We start from the raw sequence: 27,704 nt of genomic DNA, 5'->3' as shown, positions 1-27,704 counted from the left end.
GTCTAATACTACTTAATATTTGGCTTAACAGCTAAGAGATTACTTAACATCATTTTCTTATTTCGCCTTTATTAACTGTGGGTCCAAATATCATCTTTTCTTCTTCTTTTTTTTCTCAAATGCGTTGAAATTGGTAAATGCATTTTCTCTTCTGTTCACGTTTATGCCCTCCCTTTAAAAATAAAACAAATGTTAACTTTATATAAAGTTTTAATAGTTTAATAGTTTTTCTTATTCAAGCTCTGTAGGCTAAGTCAATAATGGTGTACGGTACATTATGTACTTAAAAAAAGCACCATGTGCTACACCCTTTCCTGCTTTAATGGATTCCTTTCTTACTACAAAGAATGATCAGTGCCTTAATGTCAAAAAGAAGATAACTATTCTTCCATGAAACATGGCATTCTCGCTTGGCTATTTATGGACGTATTCCATGGCCACATAAATTGTTCATTAAGTCCCAAAGAAATCAAGAAACAATGGGTGTTCTTCGGTTGTTGTTTTGCTTCACCCTACTGGTATGGCCATCACTGCAAGAAGAAGAAGGCAAGTGTGTCGAAACATGTGGGAATGTTACTATTCCTTTCCCATTCGGAATAAAACCCGAATGCTATAGCGATCCCTCGTTCCGAGTAACCTGCAAAAATGGAGAAAAGCCTTACATCAGCCGTATCGATATGGAGATACTCGGTTCGTTTACGTCACGAGACGTGGTCGTCAACAGCCCGGTTACTTATTCCAACTGTCCAAGTAAAGGTGACAACGGAAGCGGCGATGTGGACTTAACAGACAGTCCGTTTTTCTTCTCAGGAAATAACTTGTTCGGTTCAATAGGTTGCGGTCATTCGGCCACCGTTTTTAGTAATAGAACTGACCCCATCGGTGGCTGCCTGCAACCAAGATGTGGCGACATGACTGAATTTCAGGGCTGTTATGCCACAGTTTCTGAAAATATAACTTCTTATACTGCAAAAATGAGCCCATTTACTAATGAAAGCAACGGCAGGAATGCCTGCACATCTGCTTTTATGTTCGACGTCGGCACTTTCGAGCGTATCATATTTCCTGGTGACATAAACATCGATTCGACGCATGTTCCTGCAATTCTGGAGTGGAAAACCTTCGATCCCAAATTGAAAGGTCATTACTTACTTATTACTATGATCTTTCAAATTTTTTTATCTCGTTTTATGAAATGAAATCAATAAACGTGGCTATTTTACTTGTTCTTCAGTTCCTCTTCGGAAGTCAAATTGTACAGAAAAATGTGGGAATATTGACATCTTATACCCATTTGGAATAGAAGACAGGTGTTACATGAATGATGCGTTCAGAGTAAGTTGTGAAGAAACCATTGATGGATCAAAGCCTTTCATTAGTAGCATCGATCTGGAATTGGTCGATGTTAAATTTTCCGATGGAAGAGTCATCATCAACAATTCAATAACTTATTCTAACTCCAATAATCATCAAGACGACCGTAAAAAAGGAGTTAGTGTCAACCTAACAAACACGCCTTTCTACTTCTCAGATATCTTCAACCTATTTGGGTCGGTAGGATGTGGCAATTTCGCTACCATATATCACAATCAAACCGATGATCCTATTGGTGGTTGCATGCAACCCAGTTGCAACAGCAATGCTAATTTAAGTACCAATGATATGTGCTTCACGTCAATTCCACCACGTCTTGACACCTTTGCCGCAAGCTTAACAAAGAAGTATCGTAGTTATGATGGCAACCGATCATGCGGATCGGCTTTTGTGTTCGATACGGATTCGTGGGATAATGATGGATTTTTAACAGTCCCACACACCAACGGGCATGTCACTACATCACTACAATGGGGCAAACCATTGCCTGCGCCTTGCAAGTTGAAAGACGGTAAAAAGACCTTTTGTAACTCGGAAGGACATTATTGTTGGTCATGGTTGAGCCGTGAACTTTTATGCGTTTGCAGCGAGAGCGAGTATTCCAGCGCATATTCAGTTGACGTTTGCGAAGGTATATTTAGAATAATATATTTGCTCTAGATTTCTTACATAACATATTTTTATATGGAAATAACTTTATTTTATTTATTTCTTGAAATATTGATAGAACCAGGCAAATGTGAGAATTCTAAGCGTAGGTATTGTAATATGCTTTGTTTGAACGCTCCTGGCAACTGTTGTTCATTAACATGCCCCGAAGGATATAAATACTCAGATGAGGAATATAGGTGCAAGCTCATACAAACTAATTCATCACCATTGCCTGGAAGGACCCGGAATTTGATCATCATTATAGGTGAGTAGTGAACATATTGAATATTGATTTCCAAATTTGGTTGATGCATTTATTAAATCTTGTGCCCATCTATAGGTTGCAGCACTAGTATTGGGACCATATTTGCTTTGCTCTGTATATGGCGTTTGTTCAAAGCACTCGAAAGAAGAAAAGATATCAAGTTGAAGCAGAAATATTTCAAGAGGAATGGAGGATTACTGTTGCAACAGCAATTGTCCAGCAACGAAGGTAATGTTGAGAAAATAAAGTTGTTTGCTTCAAAGGAGTTGGAAAAGGCAACAGATTACTACAATGAGAATCGGATTCTCGGTCGAGGCGGTCAAGGAATTGTTTATAAAGGAATGTTGACGGATGGAAGCATTGTGGCAATTAAAAGGTCCAAGTTGGTGGAAAAGAAGGTATTAGAAGAAATGAAGCTTGAACAATTCATCAATGAGGTGATAATTTTATCACAAATTAACCATAGAAACGTGGTTAAACTGTTAGGTTGTTGCTTAGAGACAAATGTTCCTTTGTTGGTATACGAGTTCATCCCAAATGGAACACTATCTGATCTCATACACAAGCCAAACGAAGAGTTCCCATTGACATGGGAAATGCGATTACGAATCTCAACTGAAATCGCGAATGCTTTGTTTTACTTGCATTCAGCTGCTTCTTTCCCGATTTATCATCGAGATATCAAATCTAGCAACATACTTTTGGACGATAAATACAGAGCAAAAGTATCGGATTTCGGAATTTCAAGATCAGTTGCAATCGAGCAAACTCATGTGACCACTCGAGTCCATGGAACTTTGGGATACTTGGATCCCGAATATTGCCGATCAAATCAATACACAGAGAAGAGCGATGTATACAGTTTTGGAGTTGTTCTTGTTGAACTTTTAACAGGACAAAAACCCATCTCTTCGAGTCAATCGGTAGAACAAAGAGGAAGCTTAGTAACATTTTTCTTGCATTCAATGAAGGAGAATTCTTTATTTGATATACTTGATCCACAAGTAATGAATGAAGGTCCAAGAGAAGAGGTTACAGCAGTTTCATGGCTGGCAAAAAGATGCTTGAATATCAACAGAAACAAAAGACCGACAATGAAACAAGTCGCAATGGAACTGGAACGGATTCGAACATCAGATGAAACCAATGTTCTTCAAGAACAAAGTGACGATGAAGAAGATTATGAAATAAATGACGACGTGACAGATCCCTGGGGTATTTCTTCTTGTTCAACAATGGTAATTATAGACAATATATAAACCCTTTTTTCATCATTTAAGTTTTAGAGTTTCAGATTTAGTCAGTTATCTTGGCCTGGTTTGTTCATATGTTGTATAGCTTTGTTCTACTCAATTCGGTATTGAATAATCGCGATTTTTAAACTTCCATTCCTTAATTTTTTTTTTTTCTAGTAACCAGTATCCACATAAATAAGTATGTTTTAATATATGTAAACTGACCATAACATCGTTCGACTAAATAATTAATATATGGAGCTAGCCTTATTGATACTAACCTCTTAGCAATGAAGCAAAGCAACATCTTGTAACACGATTCAAGTAAGAAACAACAAATTGGGGTTTGAACTAATCACAAACAGCAGCAGCTTTAAATTAAAGACAACCACAATATGGAAAGCATCAAATTTTTTAAAGGAGATGGAAACAAAAATTGAAGGCACCACAATGGCTTTCAAGGAGCATGGCAGCGGCTTTAAGAACGGCAAGTAGCTGATGTTTGGATGGATTGGTATGATAAATATGGATGAAATTTCAGTAAAAAGGAGCAAATTCGAGGGATGATCGGCACTTAACAGCAGTGAATTGGAATGGAATTATTAGTGGAAATTGGCAGAGCAATTGGACGGAAAAATTAAAAAGTTAATTGGCAAGCAAGGAATTTGAACGATAATGGGATTGATCAGTTAGTTACTTTGGATGGCAAGAGCGGCTTCAACATCGGTAAAGGAAAACAGGGAGATGGTGCCTGACGTAGGGGAATTGAAGATAGTAAGAAGGAGAATTGTATTTGGAGTAGAAATTTTGTAAAGAAGGGAATTTTTTATATATATATTTTTTGTGTCTGTTTTACAGTCTATAAACGGTCTGTGTTTGGGGTTTGTAATTGTCCTCCCAACAATGTCTGTTTTGAAGGAATAATGTTGACTTTAAGGAATACTTACCTAAATTTCAATGAGATAAATTGGAGGCTAAAAGACTTGGACACTAAATTATATTAGGATACTAAAAACACTAGTTTTTAGTCAACAATCAAATAATAATAAGAGGAGATAATAATAATATATATCACACGGTTAATATTCTAAGCATCGTATAAAAAATATAATTTAAAAAATAAAAAAAGGGTTAATCTCAATTTAATCATGGAAACAAAAGCAAATTTTAATTTAGTCTCAAAATTAGACTAAAAATCAAATAAGTCCATGACTCAGACAAATATTAAAAATCTAATTTTACCTTTTCAACTGAAATTTCAAAAACAGTTTATTCGAAAATTTTTAACTGAACTTATATCAGTCTAGTACGAAATCCGAAACCAAATTTTCGGATCAAAACTTGACTCTAATACCAAAATTATAACACTCCAAACTCGACTTAAAAATTTGATCAGATCCAAGTATCACAATGGTAACAAGAACGACCCGCTCGATCAATCATTCATTTAATACAATTGCATTCTTCCATCTCAGATAATGTAACATTTTGAAGTATTGAGTCTGACATGTTCGGGTACTCCACAACAGTGGCGTATTACTCTATGTTTAGTGGTTGCGTTCTTATCAATCTTGATCAACACAGGTTTGGTGGAGCATTCACCTAGATCCATACAATTTGTTTCCTTCACAAACATTGTAGGACTATTCATAGCAACTTTCCTTTTATCCTTTTCATGTATCTCTCGATCTAGCAACAAGTATCTTATCTAGTTTTTCACTACTAGAATTAAACTTTTTGAGCAACAGTTTGGTTTCAAAAACTCCTCTCTAGAGTCTCCTTCAGATTCAATCTTAGTATCACCATCATCTGATCCTATAATAACATTTGTTGTGAATACCACATAGTTGCTAAGATAATCTTCATCAGACTCAAAGTTGCTAGTGGAATCCTCATCACTTCAGGTTACACATAACAGCTTCTTTTTCTTCAATGTGTAATCTTGGATGTGTTTGACATTCATGACACTGGTTTCCTTTCTTTTTTTTTTTTTTTTCTTTCTCACGGTCTCTTCCTTGATAGTACCACACCTTTGGATATAGTCCTGGGATTGCTTTTGGTGGCCTCCATCTTCTTAAATCTTTTAGAATGCTTCTTGAAAGCTTTTTTGAAGTTACAAGTGAGCAAAGTTATTTGTTCTTGGAGTTCCTCAATCGTAGTGGAGTAGGAAGTGGGCACTTTACCTACCACTTGTAAAGCAATACACCTTTCACCTTTGGTTTGCACTTCATTTAACTTCATCTAGGTTCATTTGAAAAAACTGCAATGATCCTATTTATTCATCAATCCTTAGTGTTTCAAGATCTTTGAACTCTTCTATGACTATGACTTTGATGGCAAATCTCTCAGAAAAAGATCTTAGCACTTTTTTCACCAGCTTGAAGTTGGAAAACTCCTCACCAAGAGCAAACATCTGATTTGATAGATAACTCCTTTCATTTATTTTACTGTTTATGGATTAATATTTTGAATTTAAGCAATTTTCTTGTGATGATTAGTTCATATCATTGGTTGTTCATGTGTTGTAAATCTTTATGCTATATCAATTCATCCATCAAAATTCCACCTCTTTTTTTTTTCATTATTTCTTTATTGTTGTTTCTTTTCTACTAATTATTTCATTAATTTCTAAGAGAATTATTTGGATTTCGAATATTTTAAAATTAATTGTGTGATACAAAGGCACATAAATAAGAATTTAATGGCTTAACTTTTATCGTATGTATTTAGTGTTGATTTTGATGAAATACCCTATTTGGCAGAATTTTTTCTCATGGTGGAAGCTTTCATGGTGTCACCCTTGGATAATAATAAGGAATAATGAACTTTTTTTTCCTCCAATTTTATAAAAAAAATTTATTTTAGTTCTCTATTTTATTTTTTATTTTTTTAACCCTTAAACTTATATTTTTTAATCAAAACACTCCAAAATATATAAAAAATTAACATTTTTTGACTTTATTGACGTAGATGACACATCAACATTTTTAAGTATTTTCTAAATTTTAAAAAATTCATTAGATGCCGATACGTCATCCACATATATGTCACGAAATTAACAAACCTTAATTTTTTCATCAATTTTAAGGTAATTTGACAAATAAAAGACAATTCAAAAACTAAAAAAGATGAAAAATTAAATAAAAAAATTCTACCTAATAATAAATCCATTCTTTCCATGATCATGGTGCTCAATATTGTTGAGTAAGAATTTATTTTTATTAATTTTGACGTCTACCACACTTCTTTAAATGAGTTTTGATATAATATCTAAAATTATTTATAGCCCTTCTTCGATCTTTAAATAGGAAGATGATATGTTTCAGCGCACTCGAACCCACGTCCTTCCACATTGACAACAATATCAATATCAATCGAGTTAAAATTCAATCCACACTTCTTCAAATGAGTTGTTAGCTCATGAAATTATGTAGTTTTCTGGTTGGACGCATGGAACACATGAAGAACAGAACCCATGATACAAAGCCACCCTTTCGACAAGTGCCAAAAAGAATAAGGGAATGACGTCACCGTAGCCAAACATGAAGCCCTTCAAAACAATACATCAATGTAGCAGCCATAACACAAGAGACACAAATACACTAAACCAGCTATAATCAGCAACAAGCCTTTCGGTAATCACAAGTCTTCTGTAAAAAATTTTAATAGAAATGATCAATTTACTCTTTAAATTTAATATACAGAGATTAATTTGTCATTTTTTAAAATAGAAAGACAAAATGTAATCTAACTCTTAATATAGGAACTTCCACAATACTTTTATCGATTCTTACATAAATTTTTAATAAATATATGTTTTACATAACTTTTCATCCACGTCATGGGTATAACATAATCTAATAATAATTAAGGTATTATAAATTTCTTTATTTTGTAAAATAAAGAGAGATAGAGAGAATAACAAAGAAAATATGAAAGCAATAGAGAATGCACTTTATTAATCAAAGGGATGATTACAATGCTTCGTTAAAGTCTCTATTTATAGGCATAAGAAGTATAAAAAAAGTAGAGATCTAATTCTAATAACTATTGAAATTTAAAGTACATCAAAATTTTATCTTGATCATGATGGATATCCACTTAATAAGATACTCGTAACACTTTACCAACAACTTATGACGTAAATTATGGACATTAAATTAAAATATTTACATATAACATAATAATTTTTTAAAAATAAATCCTTTTACTTTTTCAAAAAAAGTCAAGCCTTTTTGTGAAAAGCGTACTCGATTAAATTTCCGAACGTTTAAGACATATCAATTATTTTCATAGTTGACAATCAATGTGCTAACATGGCTATTAATGGCCGATTATTTTCGTCACCACAGTGATGAAGCTAAAAAAAACTATGATTAACAATGCCTAGAATTATTCATAGTCTCTCCCCAATCCATAAATAGGAAGATAGTGTTTTTCAGTGCACTCGAACCCATATTCTTCTACATTAACAACAATACTCATGACATTCAAATTAAAACTCAATCAACATAGAATATAATATTTTTAATTTTGTAATCATGGGTTGGAACCAATAACGGGCAATTTAGATTTTTTTTTGAACTTTTATGGAATTCCAGCTCATTTCAGTTTGCAACAGATCTGTTTTTCCTTTTTAGGTTTATAGATTTTGGTAATAATTCTTTATAAGTACTTTTTACGACGTTTAATAATTTTTAAATTTTGTTTTGATTTTTTTACTTTTTAAATTTCTAATACATTTTTTTATTTTATTTTTTTACACTTTTTAGGTTTTTAAATGATTTTATTTATTTTTTAATATTTATTCATTTTTTAATAAATTTTTAAAGTTTGATAATTTTTTATCTTTTACTTTAGTTATTCCATAATTTTAATATTTTTGTAATATTTTTAAAATTTTTTAAATTTTCAATATTTTAATTTTTTTGATTAATGTGACAATATCACGTCACCAACTATTGTTGACGTGAACCACCACATCAACATAGAATGGTTGACTAAATATCCATTAATAATCATGTTAACATATTAATCGTCAACAATGAAAACCGTTAATCAAATGACTTAATTGATGTACTTTTAAAGCCAAAGGAATTAATTAAGAGCATTTTTTGTGAAAGAATTTAATTTATTTTTTAAAAAGTACATTAGCTTTTTCGACACTTAAGAAAGTGAAGCTTTTAAAATTTAAGATGAATTGAGCATAAAAGAAATTAAATTAATATAAATACAATGAAACTAAATTGTGGTTTATTGATTGAGTGTTCACTTTTTCTTTTTATAAATAATTAAATTTATGTCCGTTGATACGCATTCACAATATTTTTAAATATTCAATAAAATAACTCTTTAAACACCACAATTCTCAATAATGAGAATCAAATGAAAAAGTTTTGTTGTTAAAACCAGCCAAGCAAAACATCGAGAATGTGCAAATTATCAATTTATTTGAAATAGAAGATTTTCATTTTCTTGAAAATGGAGAGAAATATAAACATATATTTCAATATATACTCCTAATAGAAGGGTAAATATATTTTCAAACCCCGATGTGAAGAGGTGGTGAAGAAGAAGAAGAGGAATTTACAATTTGAGTCATCTCAATTGGATTATAAGAACCAACATTCTTATCATCAGAATCATGACCACCACCACCACCATCATCACGATCCTTCAACATCTTATTCTTAACATACATCCCATAAACATAAGAACAAAACCCCCACCCACACATCACGGTGGAAACAACCTTAACCCCACCAAACTCCTCCTTGTAAACCACCACCCCACCCACCACATTCATCATCAACAACGCCGTCATGCAAATCCCACCCGTCAATGAACACGTCAAGAACACCATCCCCGCCGTACCCATGAAACAAAGTTGCCAACTCACCACGTTGGAAACCACCGTGGCCCAATACACCTTCTCGCCTTTATCAAACACTTGATACCCTTCTCTCTTCATCTCCGTAAACCCACCGTCAAACACCATCCCAATACTCGCCAACACGGTCGCTGCAACCTCCATCACCATCTGCATTTCCATCACCATAGCATAACAGTAAACTTTCTTATACACCTTCTCCATAATGGGAAGATACAAAGCAAAAAGCAAACCAGCACCAATGGTGGCTAAGTACCCAACGAAGTACTTGGTTCTAGTTACATCATGGGGTTGGTCATTGCTAGATTCCAAAGCTAATAAAACTGAAGATAGTGTTAACAAGATAACACAGTTTAAGTTCATGAAAGTGATCTTTTGTTTCACAATGATTACAGATAAGATGAGATTGAACACTAATTGTGATGATAAAAGGAGAGATGATGTTGATACAGGGAGATATGAGTTACCCCATGAAAACAAAAGGTTGTTTACGCCTAACATGAAACCAATGAAAATAGACAAGGCTAAGATTTTAGGGGTGAAACCAGTAAAGGGTTTTCTTTGAGTGGATTTAAAGAGATAGTAAGGGACAACAATGGGGATTATAAGTAGAGGAAAACCAGCTGATTGAACCCAAGTTGAAACCCATCGGCTTGAACCTTTATGGTTGAAATAGTACTTTGAGAGTAAGCTTGAAGATAAAGAGCCTATAAAGAGGAAGCCATAGTTGACCAACAAAAGAGGGAGGTAACGCTTGTTTGTCACTGATTTTTGGTCTTGTTCATTGATAGTTTGGGTGGTGTTGCTCATGGTTGATAATGGCGATGGTAACAGTCAAAGGATAGGGGGTGGTTTTTTTTTTTTTTTGGGTGGAGAAGCAATGGTGATTTGTATGGATAAGAACACCATTTAAAGGAGATGAAACCGAGGGACGATTGATGGTTGATTACAGGGGGGTAACAAAAGCATCTAAAACCCGGTTGACAAGTGGTTTTAAGTGATTGGGTTCGATAATTTAAATACCAATCATAACACTATTTCATGACTTTTACTACATAAATATATGTCGGAATAATTATAAATATAAGTAATTATTTTATAAATAAATTGAGAGTTAATACAGTTACATATGATAGTAGCACGACTCAAGAAATTCAACATATAATTACGTAAGATAAGTATATTACATTCTCTTTAAAAATTCAATTCATCTCTACTCTTAATTTAATTAAGATTTAATATAATTATAAGATCCTAAGATCAAAAATGATAAAAGAATTATAAAAACTCTTATAATAAAAATCGTATTGCATTTTTGTCCTCTTTAATCAAACAATAAGTAAATTATTAGATCAAAAAATGAATTAGTTTTCTGTAAAAATTTCATTTATTTTTACTATTAAAAATTGGTCTTTATATATCATAATAAAATATTCAAGAGGTTATTACGCCAGTCATGCTCATTTTTAACAGTAAAAATAAATAAATATAATATATGATGATTAATTTATTTATTTATTAAAGGAAGATGAGAGAAAAAAGAAACCGAAATAACATGAAAAGGTGAAAAAAATTAATAAAAAGAAGAAGGGGTTTATGGGGTCAAAACTGAAAAGGCAGTAAATCATGCTTTTAACATTTACTGACAAAAACAATGAATCTGAGTCGATCAAAAAGGAAGAGAAATGGCAGTTACTTTTTGGCAATTGAAACTGTTCAAACTGGTCAACTTCATACTCAGGTTAGGTTACATCTCAACCTCACATCTTCAACCGTTGTTGAGAATCAACATGTAATGGTAAGGCATATCAAAGTTTTAAATAGAATGCTCGAGTTTGAGCATTAAAAACAATGTTGTTAAAAGAAGTAATTACGAACCTTGAAAAGAATATAGTGTTACATTATTTCATTAGTATGTAATTTTCTTGCTAAACAAACAGTAACCCCCAAAGTAAATTGCCATTAAATATACAAAAAAAAAAATGGTTCAAGACAAGAACTTTGTCAAAAAGAAACATGAAGGGAGGTAACGCTTGTTGGTTAGGGATTTTTGGCATGGTTCATTGATAGCATGGGTGGAACTTGAAGTGGTGTTGCTCATGGTTGATAGTAAGAACACCATTTGAAGGAGATGAGAGCGAGGGAACGAATGTGTCTACCGAGGAATGAATAGTAGGGTAACAAAAAGCATAGAAATCCACAATTACAAATATTACATTACTATAATATTAACGGATTATCTGAATAATTATATACAAACAAATTAAAAATTAATATAATTCAGACTAAAATCAACGAATTAAATTAATTGATCTAAAAATTAAATATGATAACCGCACATGATAAGACTACGAAGACTCAAAACCTCTACATTTTACGTAATAAATAATAATATTGTAAATAAAAATAATAATAATACTAACACTAAAAATATGACAACAACATTTACTGACAAAAACAAGAATCTGAGTCGACCAAAAAAGGAAGAGAAATGACAGTTTCTTATTTGGTGATTGGAACTGTTCAAACTGGTCAACTTCATACTCGGGTTAGGTTACATCTCAACCTCACTTCTTCATGTTCATAAAGATCTGGTAAATGGAGATTTGTGTAAGTTAAATGGTATTTTGTTCACTTTATTTAAAAATTTAATAAATTAATTCATATACATTAGTTTAATGAGCATATTAATTATTTTTGTTTAAAATTTCCTCCATTTGTATTTTTAAAAATTAGTGTGATTAATTGAATAACCAGATAATGATGCATGACATGTCACGTGTACATCATAGTAACGTATAAGGGTCAATTTTTAATAGAAGGACTGGTTTAATTTTTAATTTAACATATAGAAACTAATTTACTCATTTTTTAGTAGAGGTGGTAAAATACAATACATCTCCTGATACTTGAGCTTTCATGGTACTTTTACTTTAAAAAATCATTTAATTTAATTTTTAATTTGCTTTTCATTAGTATACAAACTTTAATTTTCAAATCAGAAAAATAGATGAATAAAATTCTTGAAAAAATGTCAATAAATAATTGGTTCAACTACAAAAGATTTTTATTGATTTTGAAGGTTTTTTTTTTGTTAACATTATGTTCAGGGGCGATGTCAGAAATTTTTTGAAAAAGTCAGAATTAAATCAAATTTTTATCATTTGGGGGAGACAATGTGCAATTGTACCATTACTAATTTAAAATCTTATCAACTATAAAGGGGCTTAAATGAAATAATTTCATTTTAGGGGGGACCGAGCCCTTTGGCTCCACCTCTGATCATGTTTAGAGAGGTGTCACAAATCAACCAAACATTAATTCAATTATGAAATTACTGAAATACTTCTCCTATACAGATTAAGTTATATTTTTAGGATAATAGTTTTGTATTTTTATATAATAAATCAATAAAAAAAATTGACCATAACGAGATTTGAACCTAAAACCTCATGTATGATATTAATAAACATTTACGACATGAATCTAATAATTACAAAATTTGAATTTGTTTACATATTTATTTACTTTTCTACATCATGTAAACAAAATTTGTCTTTATAGTATCAGAAGTTAAAATCACTGTGGAGAAAATACTCTAGCGTGGTCCCATTTCATTAGTATGTAATTTTCTCGCTACCCAAACAGTAACCCCAAAGTAAAATTGGCACAAGATAAGAACTTGCCATAAAATAAACTTATGATTAAATTTAATAGTTTTAAACACAAAAAACAATGCTTATAAAGTGTTAAAATTTGCAATACAAAATATAAAACTATACTTAATCCAGTCCTCTATTTTCTTGATTATTTAAAAATATAGTATTCAACAAATCTAAAATTTCAATTTTAGTACTTTCTGCCCATTCCTCTATTTTCATATTACAACTTTCATTGTACCAAAAAAGGAAAATAAAATATTCAACAAATCAATAATGAAATTGAAAATGATTTAGTCACTTATATAAATATGGAAATATATTAATAATTTATAATTACTAACTATATTTAGAGAAAAACAGTGGAAATAATAATTATTAGTAATTACATTTTTATTATTTTTAGTAAAAATATCCAATTCATTGAAATGTAATTTAAAGATTAATCATAAATACATGCACTTTAACTTAAACTTGAGTAATTATTTAATGGTATCTGCCCTTCCAACAATAAAAACAAAACAAGTGCAATAATGTCTTTAATTGCATACATAATTTTGTTTATATTTATATTAATGTAATAATTAATGCCATAATGATAATCATCATGAGAGTCTAAAGGGCTAATTAGAGTGAAGAGAGTTGGCAGTGATCATTATTATTCATGGAAGGTTTTTAATTAAATTAACAAATGGGTAGAAATGGGTCACCATCATTCATATTCACAGTGTTTAATAATTGTTGTTCTATTGAAGCTGTGAGTTGGTATGATAATCAGGGTGTTCATCGTCCGCGTTAATCGAAGATGGATTTCTTTAAATATCATAGAGTATTTGGATGAAAATATAATTATGGGATAGTAATTATACCCTCTTATAATTAAAAGGAATATTAATTCTTTAAATGTGTTTGGCCGATAGAGTGCAATTGCATCGTAATTCTCTAGGTCATGTTTGGTAGTATAAATTATAACTACATAATTTTAAATTTTTAAAAAGAATATCAATTATTATAAAAAAAATTATCAATAATACTAGAAGAAAAAACTCTCTAAATAAGTAACATGACTTAAAATCAAATAATAGTATGTGATATGTTAGTCCAAGAAAGTAGTTCACAATATGATTACTATTAGCAAGAAAAATAAACATCTAGGAAATTTTATCTAATTCCTCTGTTATTCCATATTTGTTGAGTTATTTTATAACATTAAGCATGTACTCATTGTCATTACCAATTCATCATTAGCTAAGTTCAAATAATTAATAATAAATTATTTAGTTAATTTTTTTAAGACTTCAATTAATTATTTAGTAACTCAAAGTATGAGAAATTATCTCCTTTCTATAAAAATTTTAGATTATTACAACTTATTAAAATAATATATAATAATATTTTAAAAAGTAAAATATATATCATAAAATTAAATATTATGAACCTTATGTGATGGCCTGATGGTCAGTGTGTTCACTGCCCCAAGTATGGCTTGGGCTCAAGTTGCGCTAGCTGTATTTATTGTTTAGGATTTGTCTTATTATTGTAATTCACAAAAAAAATACTATTATTACAATATAAAAATAATATTTTAAACTTAAATCACATACAAATGTGTTTGGAAAGTCATAAGAAAATTAGATTTAAGTGTAATTGTTTGTAATTATCTGCATAATTAATACTTCAATTCTCAATCTCCCAATAAGAATTGGATACTATAATTGGAGCACTCTAATTACCGAGAAATTATTTTATGGATCTTTCCCATCACATCATCCATGGTCCTTTTCCAATTATTTAATGGCATTTCAACAATTTTTTTTTCATGTCACTGACACTTAATTTTGGTAATTTTATCCTAAACCCCGAACTTAGAACCCTAAACCTTGAATCACAAACCTCAAACTTAAAACCCTAAATCTCAAACTTTGGGGTTCAAATTTGGGGTTTGTAGTTTAGGTTTAGGGTTTAGAATTTAGTATTTAAGGTTTGGGGTTTAGGTAATTATGTGTCAATGACAGAATAATTAATTGTTAAAATTTCATAAATTAATTGAAAATGGACCATGAATGATGTGGTGGGAAAGGTCCATACTCCTAATTACCTTCAATTTAGTGAGACCTACTAACTATAATATTTATCCAAACATGTTACCGTAATAATTATAAACAATTACACTTAAATTTAGTCAAATCAAAGTAAATTAAATTAAACTTTAGGTAAGATAATTTTTTTATTGGAAAAGAAACTATCACAATCATTCAAATGTTCACTTGTGGAAATTAGATTTGTGAACAATAATTGAAGCTATATATTAAAGAATTAAGGAAAAGTTAATGGGAGCGATATGACTACAACCTACATTAGGAGTCAAGCTAAATGCTTGACCCAGAGAACTCAAATCAACCAAGGAAAAGTTTAAAACTAGATTATAACATAATTAATAAAACTATTTTTTTAATTAGAAAAATATAAATATTAGTTTTTGATAACATTTACACATAAGCTAATGAATTTTAAGTTTTAAGAATTTTAGTAAAAATAATTTGAGAGAAAGTATGACATGATTCCAATTTTGATGCTCCATAAAATAGAAATACTTCTAAATTAAATAAAGAGTAATAATATATATATATATATAAATATATGAAGCCTTTTTATTGCAGTAACTAGAGGACATGAGTTCGAATATGTTTAAACATATTTTTCATCAATTTAAATGTTAGAAATGAATTATGAGTAGAAATATATTTGATATAATTATACATAAATATATACTATTGCTTTAATTTATCAGTTAGACAAATTTATTGTATCATTTACCATCTATCAAGTTCGTGATGAATTAATTTATAAGTAGTGAATATTTCTCTAAAGATGATTGAAAATTATTTTAATTTTGAATCGAATTGAATATGTATGATAGATGATCTACTAAAAATATTTTTTAGATTGCGAAAATGAATTGAGATGTTACTAGTAAAATACTCTATTTTTACCAAGTCAATGTAATTTTCATGGCTAAAATTGAAGAGTCAAATGTAAGTAATTTTCATGGAGATTCAACGAATTGCTTCATGAAATTTAATTGAAAATCAATATTTGAACAAATGTTCACTAGCAACTTAATTCGGCTTTATAAATTTCCAGAACAAGTCTTGAATTTAGAGTTTAAATTTTGAGGGAAAATGGGGAGCAACTACCATGAATTATAGATCAGATCAATTTTCAATCAATTTTATTGTAGAAGTACAAAATCATAGGTCTAGAAACCATATGATGCAAATTTATTATCATATATTTTCAATCAATCAGAGGCGAAATCAGAAAATTCTTTTAGGAATGTCAAAATTAAATTGTAATTTTTACAATAGTAAAAATGTAATTTTATCATTTTAATAGCCTATATCTTTATCATTTTTAAAAGATTAAATCAAATTTTTATATTGTTAAGGAGTCAAAATGTAATTTTACTATTACTAATTTAAAATTTTAAAAATTTTAAAGAGCCTAAATAAAATATTTTTCATTTCAGGAAATACTGAGGCCCCTACCAACCCCCTAATTTTGCTCATGTTTTCAATATAAAATAAATTCCAAATCCGTTCTAGATATGTGCATGCGAACTTTATACTTTTATGGATTAGTATGTAATTTTGTCACTATACTTTAAGTGGAAATTAAAAATTGTCACTATATTTCACTTTGATTGATATTTGTTATTATTTTTATGAACTAGAAATGATTTTACCATTGTACTTTAACTCTATATTAAATTTTGTGGCTTTATTTTTATTTGATTGATTTTTACCACTAAAATAAAAAATATTAAAATTTTCTATTCAATTTTAATTTAAAATAATTTGAAGACAAAATTTAATAAAACATATTTTACTTTAATATTAAAATTAAATAAAAATGTCTATTTTATATTTTTTTCAATTGGTCCTTTTTTTTTTCTTTTATGATATATGTATTTTTATTTTACAAGTTTTAATTTCAAAATTCTAATTTAGTTTATTAATTTTTAATATTTATAATTTAAATTATTTTTAAATATTAAAATAGAATATTTGAAACCAAATTATGTTTTTAAATCATCAAAATTAATATTGGCAAGTTTTAATAAAATTAAAAGTTTTGCAGTAAAATTCAATCACATAAGAGTTGAATGGTAAATTTACTCATAGTTTCAAAATATAATGGCAAATTTCAATATTTACCTATAATATGATGACAAATTTACACTTTAACCCTACTTTTATTATTATTTAGTATAGATTAGACTCGGTGATGTAGTTTTGAGACACATTTACTCGCTAATTATTATAGTTTTGAAAAGTTTCAAATTAAATTTCTTGCTTAACATGAATAATTGAGTTTAAAGTTAAGTACAGAAAACGAGCCCATTTTTTATTAGATAGATAAACTTAATCAACGCGATTTACCGTTTAATTGTTATCTAGAATTGATCTGAAATTTTCAATCTTAATTCAACTCAAGCAAAGCTTCAAATATAAAAAATTTTACTAAACCCTTAAAATTTAGTCATAGAAATCCGTCGTTGACTACAAAGAAACAACTATAAATCACCAACCAAATCAACAAGAAACAAGATCCCAATCCCTAAGCAACTAAACTGAAGCAATGGATTATGATATGAGGCAGTGGATTGGACATCAGTTTAGCCATTTTCACTTGATGTTTTGTTATGTGATTTTTTTCACTCTTTTTATCCACCCAAGGATGATGTTGTGCATTTGAAACCCCAATTAAGTAGGAAGTGAAGGAGCCAAATTTGGAGAAAATAGTATTGTTATGATGTGTATAGCCAATCTGGCATACTGTTAGTTGCTAATCAAGAATATTGAAGGATAGTTAAACCACCCCAAATGACTTTGTGCCAAGAAACCTTGTTGAACTTATTCCTCGCTTGCTTTATATGCTCATCGAATCTCTCTAACTTGCAGCATCAATCCTCGCAATTTAAGTAATTTCCTTCAAGCCCAACTCTGTGCTTGAAGGGGTTGCACTTGCCCATCAACACATACAGCTCAACCCAGGCCACCCACAGGTAACTAGCCTTAATCAATATCAAGGCTTAAGGATATAAAAAGTCCTTAAAAAATTAAAAAAATTAGTTAAGTCTTTCAACTAAATTCACATCCAACTCGGCTAGAGGTGCTCATGGGTCGGGCGGCCCGGCCCGGCCCGACGGCCCGCCCAAAATATGGGAGGGTTTGGGTAAAAATATATGCTCGAAATATGGGCTTGGGCAAAAAAACGAGGCCCGTTTAGAAAACGGGCCGGGCATCGGGCACCACTTTTTCGGCCCGGGCACGGCCCGGCCCGATATAATAAATATATTTATTTTTTTAATTTTAAAATATTTTTTACATACTTTTTTAAATTTTTTTAATTTTAAAATACTTTTTTTAATTTTTTTTAATTTTAAAATATTTTTAAAATACTTTTTTTAATTTTTTAAAATTTTTAAAATAAAAATGAGCCGGGCCGAGCCGGGCCCGGGCTTATGATTTTTTCCCTGGCCGGGCCTGGGCAAAATCTTAGACCCATATTTTGGGCCGGGACAAAATTTTATATGGGCCCGGCCCGGCCCATGAGCACCTCTAAACTCGGCCCTATTATTTATTTAAAAAAATCAATTAAGTCTTTTCGTTAATAATTTTCGTCTTAATTTGACCACATTAATTGCTAAAATCGATTGACAAACCAATCGGATAGTGTTACATGGCAACTTTAGATTTATTCTTTCATTTTTCTAATAAAAAACTATAAAAGAATCATTTAGGTTCGAATTAAGCTGAAGGACTTAATTGAAAATTTTTATTATTCTAAAGGATCTTTTATACTTTTAAGCCTCAAAATCAACAATAAAATTCTCAATATACAAGCCTTATTACATACTAAAAGGTGTTTAATTCCAAAACCTCCCTTGATTTTTTTTTTGGGTCGTAACCAAGGTTTCATCGCCAGCAATATTTACTAATCCCTTCATCGCGAGTATTCCTCAAAAAATAAATGATTAGCCACAAAATATGCTCCACTCTCGTTAGCAGGGATCGAATCCCTTGCAACAAAACTCTACCTCAGTTTTAACGATGACAATCTCTTAAAATACCTTGTGACCAAAGTAACTCCCAAATACCTCACAGGCAGTCCACCAAGCTTCATTCCAATTTACTTTACGATATAATACAAAACAGCTTGATTAACCATGGAAGTAAATAGCTCACTATTACCATTATTCATTTGAACCCTAGATAAAAGTTTTCTGTCAAGAAATTATTAGACTTAAATGATACATGGACGAAGATTCGAACGAGTTTTTTAGAGTCTTTCTAAAATGCTGTTGAATTGGATCTCTCTTTTTAAGGTGTCGACCTTGGTCTTAAAATGATGAAGTTATTTTGCTTTCATTTGTGTTTAAAGAAATTATTGGACTTTTTTTAAAAGGTTAATGACTAAATTTAGCTAAAAAAGAATGAAGATTAAATTGACAAAAGATGTAAACGTTGAGGGCCAAATTTATTAGTATGTTTTTTTTTCTCTCAAGAACAAAAAAACCTATATGAAATATAACCCTAAAAAATGGGTGTTCGATTTTATGCATAGATCTAAGGTTAAATTCAACTATTACTTTGTGTACTATATTCAAGTTGTAGATTTAATTTTTGTACTTTAATTTGGTCAATTTTAGTTCTAGTTGTAGCTATTAAATTTATTAAGTTTTGGTATTTCTAAAATTTGATGTAACAAGCATATTATCACATGTGTAATAATATGTCAGCTTACTATTTTCACATGTTATTTTCTCGAAAGAGCCATTTAATAGATTTAATAACCATCGTGCACGTTAAAATTGAAAGTTCAAAATTCATTAAGTGTATGGGCTACGAATGTTCTAATTAGATAACATGGATTGAAACTACAACTTCATGCATAGTACAAGACTAATAGCAAAACTTAACCAAACATATTTAACTACTAGCATTCGATGATGACTGAATTTTCGAAATTCGAAATGTACAGGAACTAAAATGGACCAATTCAAAAGCACACGAACTAAGATTGATCAAATTAAAGTACGAGAACTAAATCCATAGTTTATGCAAATATATAGGGGCTGCTATACAATGTGACCAAAATTTAAAAGCTTTAAAAAGAAAAAAAAAGGGAGCAGGCCAAGTCCGAACTCCAATACCTTTTGATCCCATAAACGAACAATGAATGATGCATCATTAAACATGGATTTAGGAGGGAATTAAGTTTAAATCTAATTCACGTGTATAAATAAATATTTTATTTTAAAATTAATTTTCCTTTTTCTTAATTGGAAGATTTGACAAAAATTATCAACATCCTCAATTATTATTTGTATAGATTAAATTATTCTTTTTAAAAAATTAATTTATTTAATTTAAGTATTCTATTAATTATGCCGATTGAGTCTTCACTCGATTGGTATGTGCATTGTTGCTAATGTAGGAGGACGTGGGTTTGAGTACACTAAAGCACATTATCCTCCTATTTATGGGTTGCGGAGGAGATATGCCTAGTTATAGGCATTGTATCTAAAAGAGCAGATATGATCAGAATTTATAATGAAATTATTTAAAAAAATTATTTTATGGGCTATTTAATAAAAAATGCATTCTATTGCGCGAAACAACTAACATAATATTTTTTATTTAATATTAAAATTTTTCAATTCAAATTTCAAGTCTTAATACGGGGACAATTGTCTAATTCAAACTATAATATGGAGACAAATGTCTAGTTAAGACCTCGATTCAAGAACAAATTCCAAATTCAAGAACTAATTTGAAAAAAAAAATTAAACCCTATTATAAAACGATTACCAAAAATTGATAAAAAAAATCGAACTCATTTATCACTATATAAATGAACTTAATCAAAAGTATAAATAATTCAAACCTTAAAAATCAAACTTTTAATAAATTCAAGTTTGCCTACAATAATTGAGACATGTACTTTTACTCTCTTAAGTTAGTGGGTCCATCTAATTGGCGACGGAGACCCCTTTGAGTCTCTTAGCCCAATTAATGTTGGATGTAACAATTTCAACGTGCATTTATGTTTTCTGTTTGTTGGCCAATTTTATCCTAAGAAAAACATCGATCAAAGTTGAAAAAGCATAGTTGATAACATAAAGATGTATATTTCAGCTCCAATGGATGCTTAAGCTTGACGAGTACTCTAATTCTAGACCCCAACTTTTACATCAAATACCATAACTACATCATATATATTGATACATAGAGGAGTGAGTGACAAAAATATCGATTCATCCTATTTAAGATAAAATGAGATATCAATTAAAGTAGTGATCGAAGTTGTAGCAAGGAAGAAGGAAAAAAGAAGTTGAGCTTGTCCCTTTTCTCAAGCTCCTAGCTTTATCGTCCCATTTTTCGAGGTACCACATGACAAGTTAATATTGGTGGATTAAAGGTAATCTTGTATAAGACATGATGGTCAAGACTTGATATAATGATTAATAAATAGATTAATCTGCCAGGCAAATTGCTAACCAAGAATGATTTATATATAAATATATGTATGTTGAACTACGGAATAGTGGGTGACAAAAGTGATTGATTCACCTTGTTTAAGATAAGACGAAAAGTTGATGCTACGAAAGGAGAATGAAAGAAGTTTAAATACAAAAAAAAAGGATTGAGGTAGATGGTAGCTTACTTTTGATTTTCTACAAGTTGCTTATCTCTTATTTTGAGATGCCACATGACAAGACAGTATTGACGAATCTAAGGAAAACATCATTATGTTATAAATTTATTAGATAGCACTATGTTTTAACCCAGATCATCTCATATAAGTCATGATGAACGAGACCTAATATGATAGTTAAATTAATCTGTCAAATAAATTGCGAAACCCAGATATTTCCAATGAGAACCCTCTCCATTTGTTTGGAATGTGATTATATATATATAGTATAAAACATAAACTTCAATTCATGGACATCCTTTCTCAAGAAACATTGAAAGAAATGTTGACATTTCACTGAAAATCAATTCTCTCTCCAGGCTGAAGGATACACTGCGGTTTACAATACAGTGACCAGAAGCTGCCATAAAAATCTCTGATAAAACACTTTACTATTCAACTATTACTAACTCCAGGCATTAGTGGCACGCCACCCCAGATTGTTATCATGCAAACAAAATAAAAATAAAAATAAAAACAAAAAACCCCATGTTACAAATAATAAAAACTCACCAACTCATCCAATAACATGGTATAGAATTTAATTAACTAAGCCCCCTTTCATATATGAAATGATATTAACCATTCAAAATCCAATCCAAGTAAATCTAGTCTCTAAATTACAAAATAAGACCACAACCAAACATCAAAACATCAAAACATCAAACAGGTTCTTTTAGTACTTTAGATGTCACTGTTCTTTTAATGTCCCTGATCCGTATCAGCAGTATCACCACTGTCACCATTGAATTGCGTCTGCTTTTTAGATGAACCTTTACAAAGCTTGACTGGATATTTAATAGCATTCAACTCCATCTTCCTCAAAGCAGCTTTACCAAGATCAACACCACATATATCAGATAACCTAACAAGGTATAACAATACATCTGATAACTCTTCCCCTAGATGTTGTTTCTCTTCATCTTCCCAACCAGGTAACCCTCTTGGTACTTCACCTTTCCATTGAAATATCTCAGACAATTCCCCTACTTCTCCCACCTATATAAACAAGCAAAAGGGTATATATATGTATAAACAAGGTGGACTGACAAAAGGGAACACAAAGAACAGATCCAAGATTGTGTTTTTGCAGAGAAAATAAAAGTGGGGTCTTTGACATGATTAGGATTCATATATTTGTGTGGCCCATATAAGTGAGATTCATTTAAGATCAGTGATTCAATAAAACAATATAGATAAAAGAGAAGCAAACAAATGGTACTTGTTTCTACTGCTTTTAACATTACTTTCATGACAATAATTCTAGGAACTCTACAGTTAATGGAATAGCAGTAAAAATCTCTCAGAATCTAAACGTCCAGAATGGGGTTTAAGAAAAACAATAAAAATTTAAACTTTCATAGAGATCGCAATGAATAACAACACAAAGCTAACATATTTTCTTATAAAACAACACAGTACCAAACTGAAGAAAATATGGGTGTGGACTAAAAAGAAAAAAGTCTTGAAAAAAACAATCTAAAGTCAACTTTAAATAAATAATAGATGCAAGATATTCAAATAGATACATGGTACATAAAAAAATATTTTAGGGTTTTTTTTTCAAGTGTAAGTATTTTTTTTTTTAAATACCAGGGCTAATAGGAGATTCCTAGGGCTGTGAAACTGATCCCAGTCTCTTTCCTTTGCAAAGTCAGCCATTTTCTTCTTCAGCTCTTCTAAGGTAACCCCTTCTTGTTCCATAAAGCTTGTTTCTTCAAGGATCCAACAACCCCAAACAAGGGTTTTTGTTTTTGTTTTCTTTTTAATGTGTGAAACAAAAATGAAGGCTTCAAAGCAAAAACGCCTATCATTTTATTGACACTTTTTTTTTTTTGTGGAAAATATGTGAAAAGAGGGTAGCTACCGGGTATTGCCGGTAGAGTAGGGCCCACTAAGGCTTTGATGACTGACACGTGGCGGTGAAATTGGTTTGCGAGGACCACTGTGTGTATTTTTCTAGTGGGGGAAGCAAGTATCCAATTTCAACTTTTGTGGAAAAGAACACATTCTTTTAATTGCAAAAATGTCACTCAAAATAGAGATTATCACATGTTTTTCTTTCATCTTTCTTTTCTGAAATTAAAAAAAAAAAAAGAAAAAGTGTTAATTTTTAAATAAATATAAAATAGTAAGAAGTATGAATCTGGAATTAATAAAGTTAGGTCACTTTTCATTTTAAAAAAAAGCATGGCACTATATGTGTCAAAAGAAATTATAGTGACAAGAGATTGCACTACACTAATAACAAAAGATATGCATGAATACATTTCCATATAGAATTATAGTATAGCATCACATTTTAAATAAGATTTTGAATTTGAATCTTATCGATAGAAACATATTAAAAGCATATTCGATTTGGCTTTAGGCTATAGTACGTACTAAAGGTCTTGGACAAAAAAAAAATGATTTTAAGGTTGAGTGGAACGAGTTTGGTGGTTCTTAAATAAAGTCTTATATTCGAATCTTGAAAATGGAAATAAAATGGATGTTAAGCGAAGGCAAAGCTGGAAATTTTTTACGGACAGAATTGAATTGTATAATTTTATGAGAGCTGAAACGTAATTTAACTATTTTAATAACTTATATCTTTATAATGACTAAATTAAAATTTTATTAGCTTTTAGAGGTAAAAGTGTAATTTTATCGTATACCAGCTTAAAATTTTATAACTTTCAAAGGGCCAAACGTTTGATTTCTTAGGAGGGTTTGGTCGTCGCCCCATGTGTTTAAGAGAGTTTTAACTTGTTTAAGAGTCTAATCCAACTCCACTTCTAATTTAATCATAGTCTAATATAATTACCAAAAATTAGAAAACCATCCACCAAAAATGAAAATAAATATATATTTTAATTCCGTATTACATAAAACATATAGCAATAGTAAACTTTCTGTAACTTTCTATGTTAAAAAAAACTATACCATACATACAGTAGCAAATCTAGAGGGGCTGGCGAGAGTCTCGGTTTTTCTTAAAATGTAAAATTTTCTATTTGGACTTTTTATAATTTATAAAATTTTAAATTAGTAACGGTCAAATTATACTTTGTCCCTAAAAATAATAAAAATTTGATTTAATACTCTAAAAATTATAAAGATATAAGCTATTAAAATAGTAAAGTTGTATTTTTATTATCGTAAAAAAATATATAATTTAATTCTCATCTAAAAGAAATTTCCTAACTTCCCCCTGCATATATGCATATAATACATATAATATAATTGTAAGTGTAATATATATCTTTAGCGACGAATGGAACAAAGTTTGTCGCCCATATTGTACGTTGGGTTGTATCGATAGATCACAGATAAATGTTAAATGAAAGCGACATGTTAGTGCTTCAACAGTGTGTGTATATCTTTACAATGGCACCGCCGTATTTGTTAGGCAATTTCACAATCATTTCTTTTATTTTTTGTTTCATACGTGTACTATTTTCAGAAACTTATAGTGACGGAAAAGCAGAAATGGATGATTTACATGGCGAGGAAGAAGCGATTAGCTTAGCTAACATCTGTTAGAACATTGATTGATTGAGCTGTTCAAATTAATTGTTTTAGCAGTGTATTGTCGTAATCTTGTTACTTTAAGTTACCTCTACCTTATCAAAATTATTGAGGAACTATCGTTAGATTTCTGAATCGTAATTCATTGAGCGAACGATTTCGTCTTGAACTTTAGTTTTTCATCAACCATCACATCATTTTTGAATATGCTAGTATTCGTTTTTGTTTAACAAACTTATTGTAAGTTCTAATCATACCCTTCTTAACTCATGAATAGAAGGATGATACATTTCAGCGCACTTGAATTTGCGTTTTCCTACATTAGGAACAATACATATACCAATTAAATTAAAACTCGATCGATGTTAAAACTTTCAAATTTGAAATGACCCTAATCTAAAATTAATTCTAATAAAAAATAATTTAAAATTTTCAAATCCAGGCTAACCAAACCCAATTAACAATGTAGTAAAAAAGACTACAATAATAAACATCTTCTTGAAATTAAAACTCAATCATTCTGATCAAAAGGCCTAATTAGGTGGAAACAATTTTCAAAACATTAATTTCTTCCCTCAAGCCAACTAAAATAGCCCCCCAAATCAATTTAAACTTCGACTGATCAACCCAAAGTTCAGTCAAATATTTATATTTTATTATATTTTTTAAAAGTAAAACTTATATTATATTATACTATATAGTAAAATGTGAAAAGGGAGAAGAATGTCGGTTGGAATGCAAAGAAATAGGGTTTATTAAAGTTTAGGATTTTAAACCCGGTAATAAAAAATACAATTTTATAAAAACTTTTAAAAATCTTCCTACATGTCAGTGGAATTTTTAGACTCTATAAGCAGAGTGGCTAGAACTATTCGTAGTCTCTCCTCAATATATTATAAGTTTTAATCATACATTCTTTAACTCATGAATAGAAGAATAATACATTTCAGCACACTCAAGTCTACTTCCTCTTACATCAATAATAATGTTCATGTCATTTTAATTAACACTCAATCAACCACTTTTATTATTATTATTATTATATACGACACATAAATTAATGATAAAGAGCAAAAGAAAGCAAATTAAAAGAGCGAAGAATCTGCTTGGAATTACGACTTGTCAAAACCTGGAGATTAAAAGCGTAGGACCATAGAAGAGTGCCATTGCTGTAACTTTCTAAAAGATAGTTTTATTACTTTATTATTATTATAATTATTATTATTATAATAAATTAATAATATCGAGTGATTGGCACAAGAGTCAATTGACTCAAAAGTCACAAGTCATTGTCAATATAATTCTAGGCCAATGAAGTAGTGGTACCCATCATCTCTAATATTTGAATACAAGTTTATTCAAATGCTTCATAAGTATTTAGGTAGAATATCGTCGTCCATTCTAATTAAAAAACTGAAAGGAATTTTCAAAACGTAAGAAATGAGAGAAAGTGAGGAAGGAAGAAACATAGAAATAAAAAGGGTTTCCAAAGGGGAGAGGCTAACCAGAAACAGAGGATCGAAGAAAATACTTCTTCCTCCCTTTTTTCGGAGGAAGAAGTGTGTCCAAGTAAAATCGACAAAACAGAAAAACTACGAGTAACTAGAAAGAAAAAAATAAAATTAAGAGTGAACTCAACTTCCGTTTTAAAGAGCCGTACTATAAAAATGGACCAGTTTATGAAACTTTTTATTTGGATGAGAATTAAAAAAAAATTGAAGTTAGAAATAAATAAAAAAGATAAATATTTATAGTATGGGATTATGTGAATACAAGATTTGAAATTATTTAATTTTTTAATATTCATGATTCTCCGTCTCAACTACATCGTTTTTAAAATTCATGTATAAATTCTCTTTCAAAATGCAATATAACTTATCACGGCATCCCGTATTTATAATATTTAATATTTATAAACACTATTTAAGAAAAACCCAAATAATAATAATAATAATAATGAGGGTCTCAATCATACCATTGGGGGAATGGCTGTCTTTTTACTAGGAGACAGTGGCACATTAAGCCTTTCCCATCATTCATGGCAATGCACTAACTAGCTTACAAGCTAAAAATCCAAGAGCAATCACATTATTAAAATTTCATTTAATAATTTAATTGATTTATTCAGTCACTTTAAAAAATTATATAATTTTCTTTCATTTTCAAACTAAAGTCTCTTTTAAATAAAAGAAATAATTAATTTTTTATTTGAATAATGAAAATTTTTATATGAGAAAAATATATCAATTATTTGATTTTCTTGTTCTAGAAAGCATGAAAAATAATTTGTGTTGAACAATTCAATTTTGCTTTTTTATATAATACATGAAACTATCCATAATTTCTTCTCAATCGTA

General features: G+C 30.0%; 3 protein-coding genes across 3 annotated transcripts; 1 reads left to right on the top strand and 2 right to left on the bottom strand.

Moving 5' to 3' along the window:
* The first annotated feature begins 479 nt into the window (after positions 1-479).
* Positions 480-3,883, top strand: LOC107934825 (wall-associated receptor kinase-like 10). The gene is made up of 4 exons (XM_041089401.1): positions 480-1,140; positions 1,235-2,005; positions 2,102-2,290; positions 2,366-3,883. The coding sequence occupies exons 1-4, from the start codon at positions 480-482 to the stop codon at positions 3,547-3,549; spliced, it is 2,805 nt and encodes a 934-aa protein (XP_040945335.1). The 3' UTR covers positions 3,550-3,883.
* A 5,088-nt stretch (positions 3,884-8,971) lies between these two features.
* Positions 8,972-10,352, bottom strand: LOC107934818 (probable purine permease 4). Its single transcript, XM_016867331.2, has one exon. It carries the CDS (start codon positions 10,223-10,225, stop codon positions 9,068-9,070), a length of 1,158 nt encoding a protein of 385 aa, XP_016722820.1. The 5' UTR covers positions 10,226-10,352; the 3' UTR covers positions 8,972-9,067.
* A 12,025-nt stretch (positions 10,353-22,377) lies between these two features.
* LOC107934822 (dCTP pyrophosphatase 1) lies at positions 22,378-23,629 on the bottom strand. The gene is made up of 2 exons (XM_016867333.2): positions 23,431-23,629; positions 22,378-22,836 (listed from the first exon to the last, which is right to left on the bottom strand). Exons 1-2 carry the CDS (start codon positions 23,539-23,541, stop codon positions 22,540-22,542), a joined length of 408 nt encoding a protein of 135 aa, XP_016722822.1. The 5' UTR covers positions 23,542-23,629; the 3' UTR covers positions 22,378-22,539.
* Between the last annotated feature and the right edge of the window lie 4,075 nt (positions 23,630-27,704).

This window comes from Gossypium hirsutum, chromosome D02 (assembly GCF_007990345.1).
Source record: "Gossypium hirsutum isolate 1008001.06 chromosome D02, Gossypium_hirsutum_v2.1, whole genome shotgun sequence".
Classification (NCBI taxonomy): Eukaryota; Viridiplantae; Streptophyta; class Magnoliopsida; order Malvales; family Malvaceae; genus Gossypium; species Gossypium hirsutum.
Note: the sequence above shows the minus strand (reverse complement) of the source record. Positions and strands in the feature narration are given on the sequence as shown.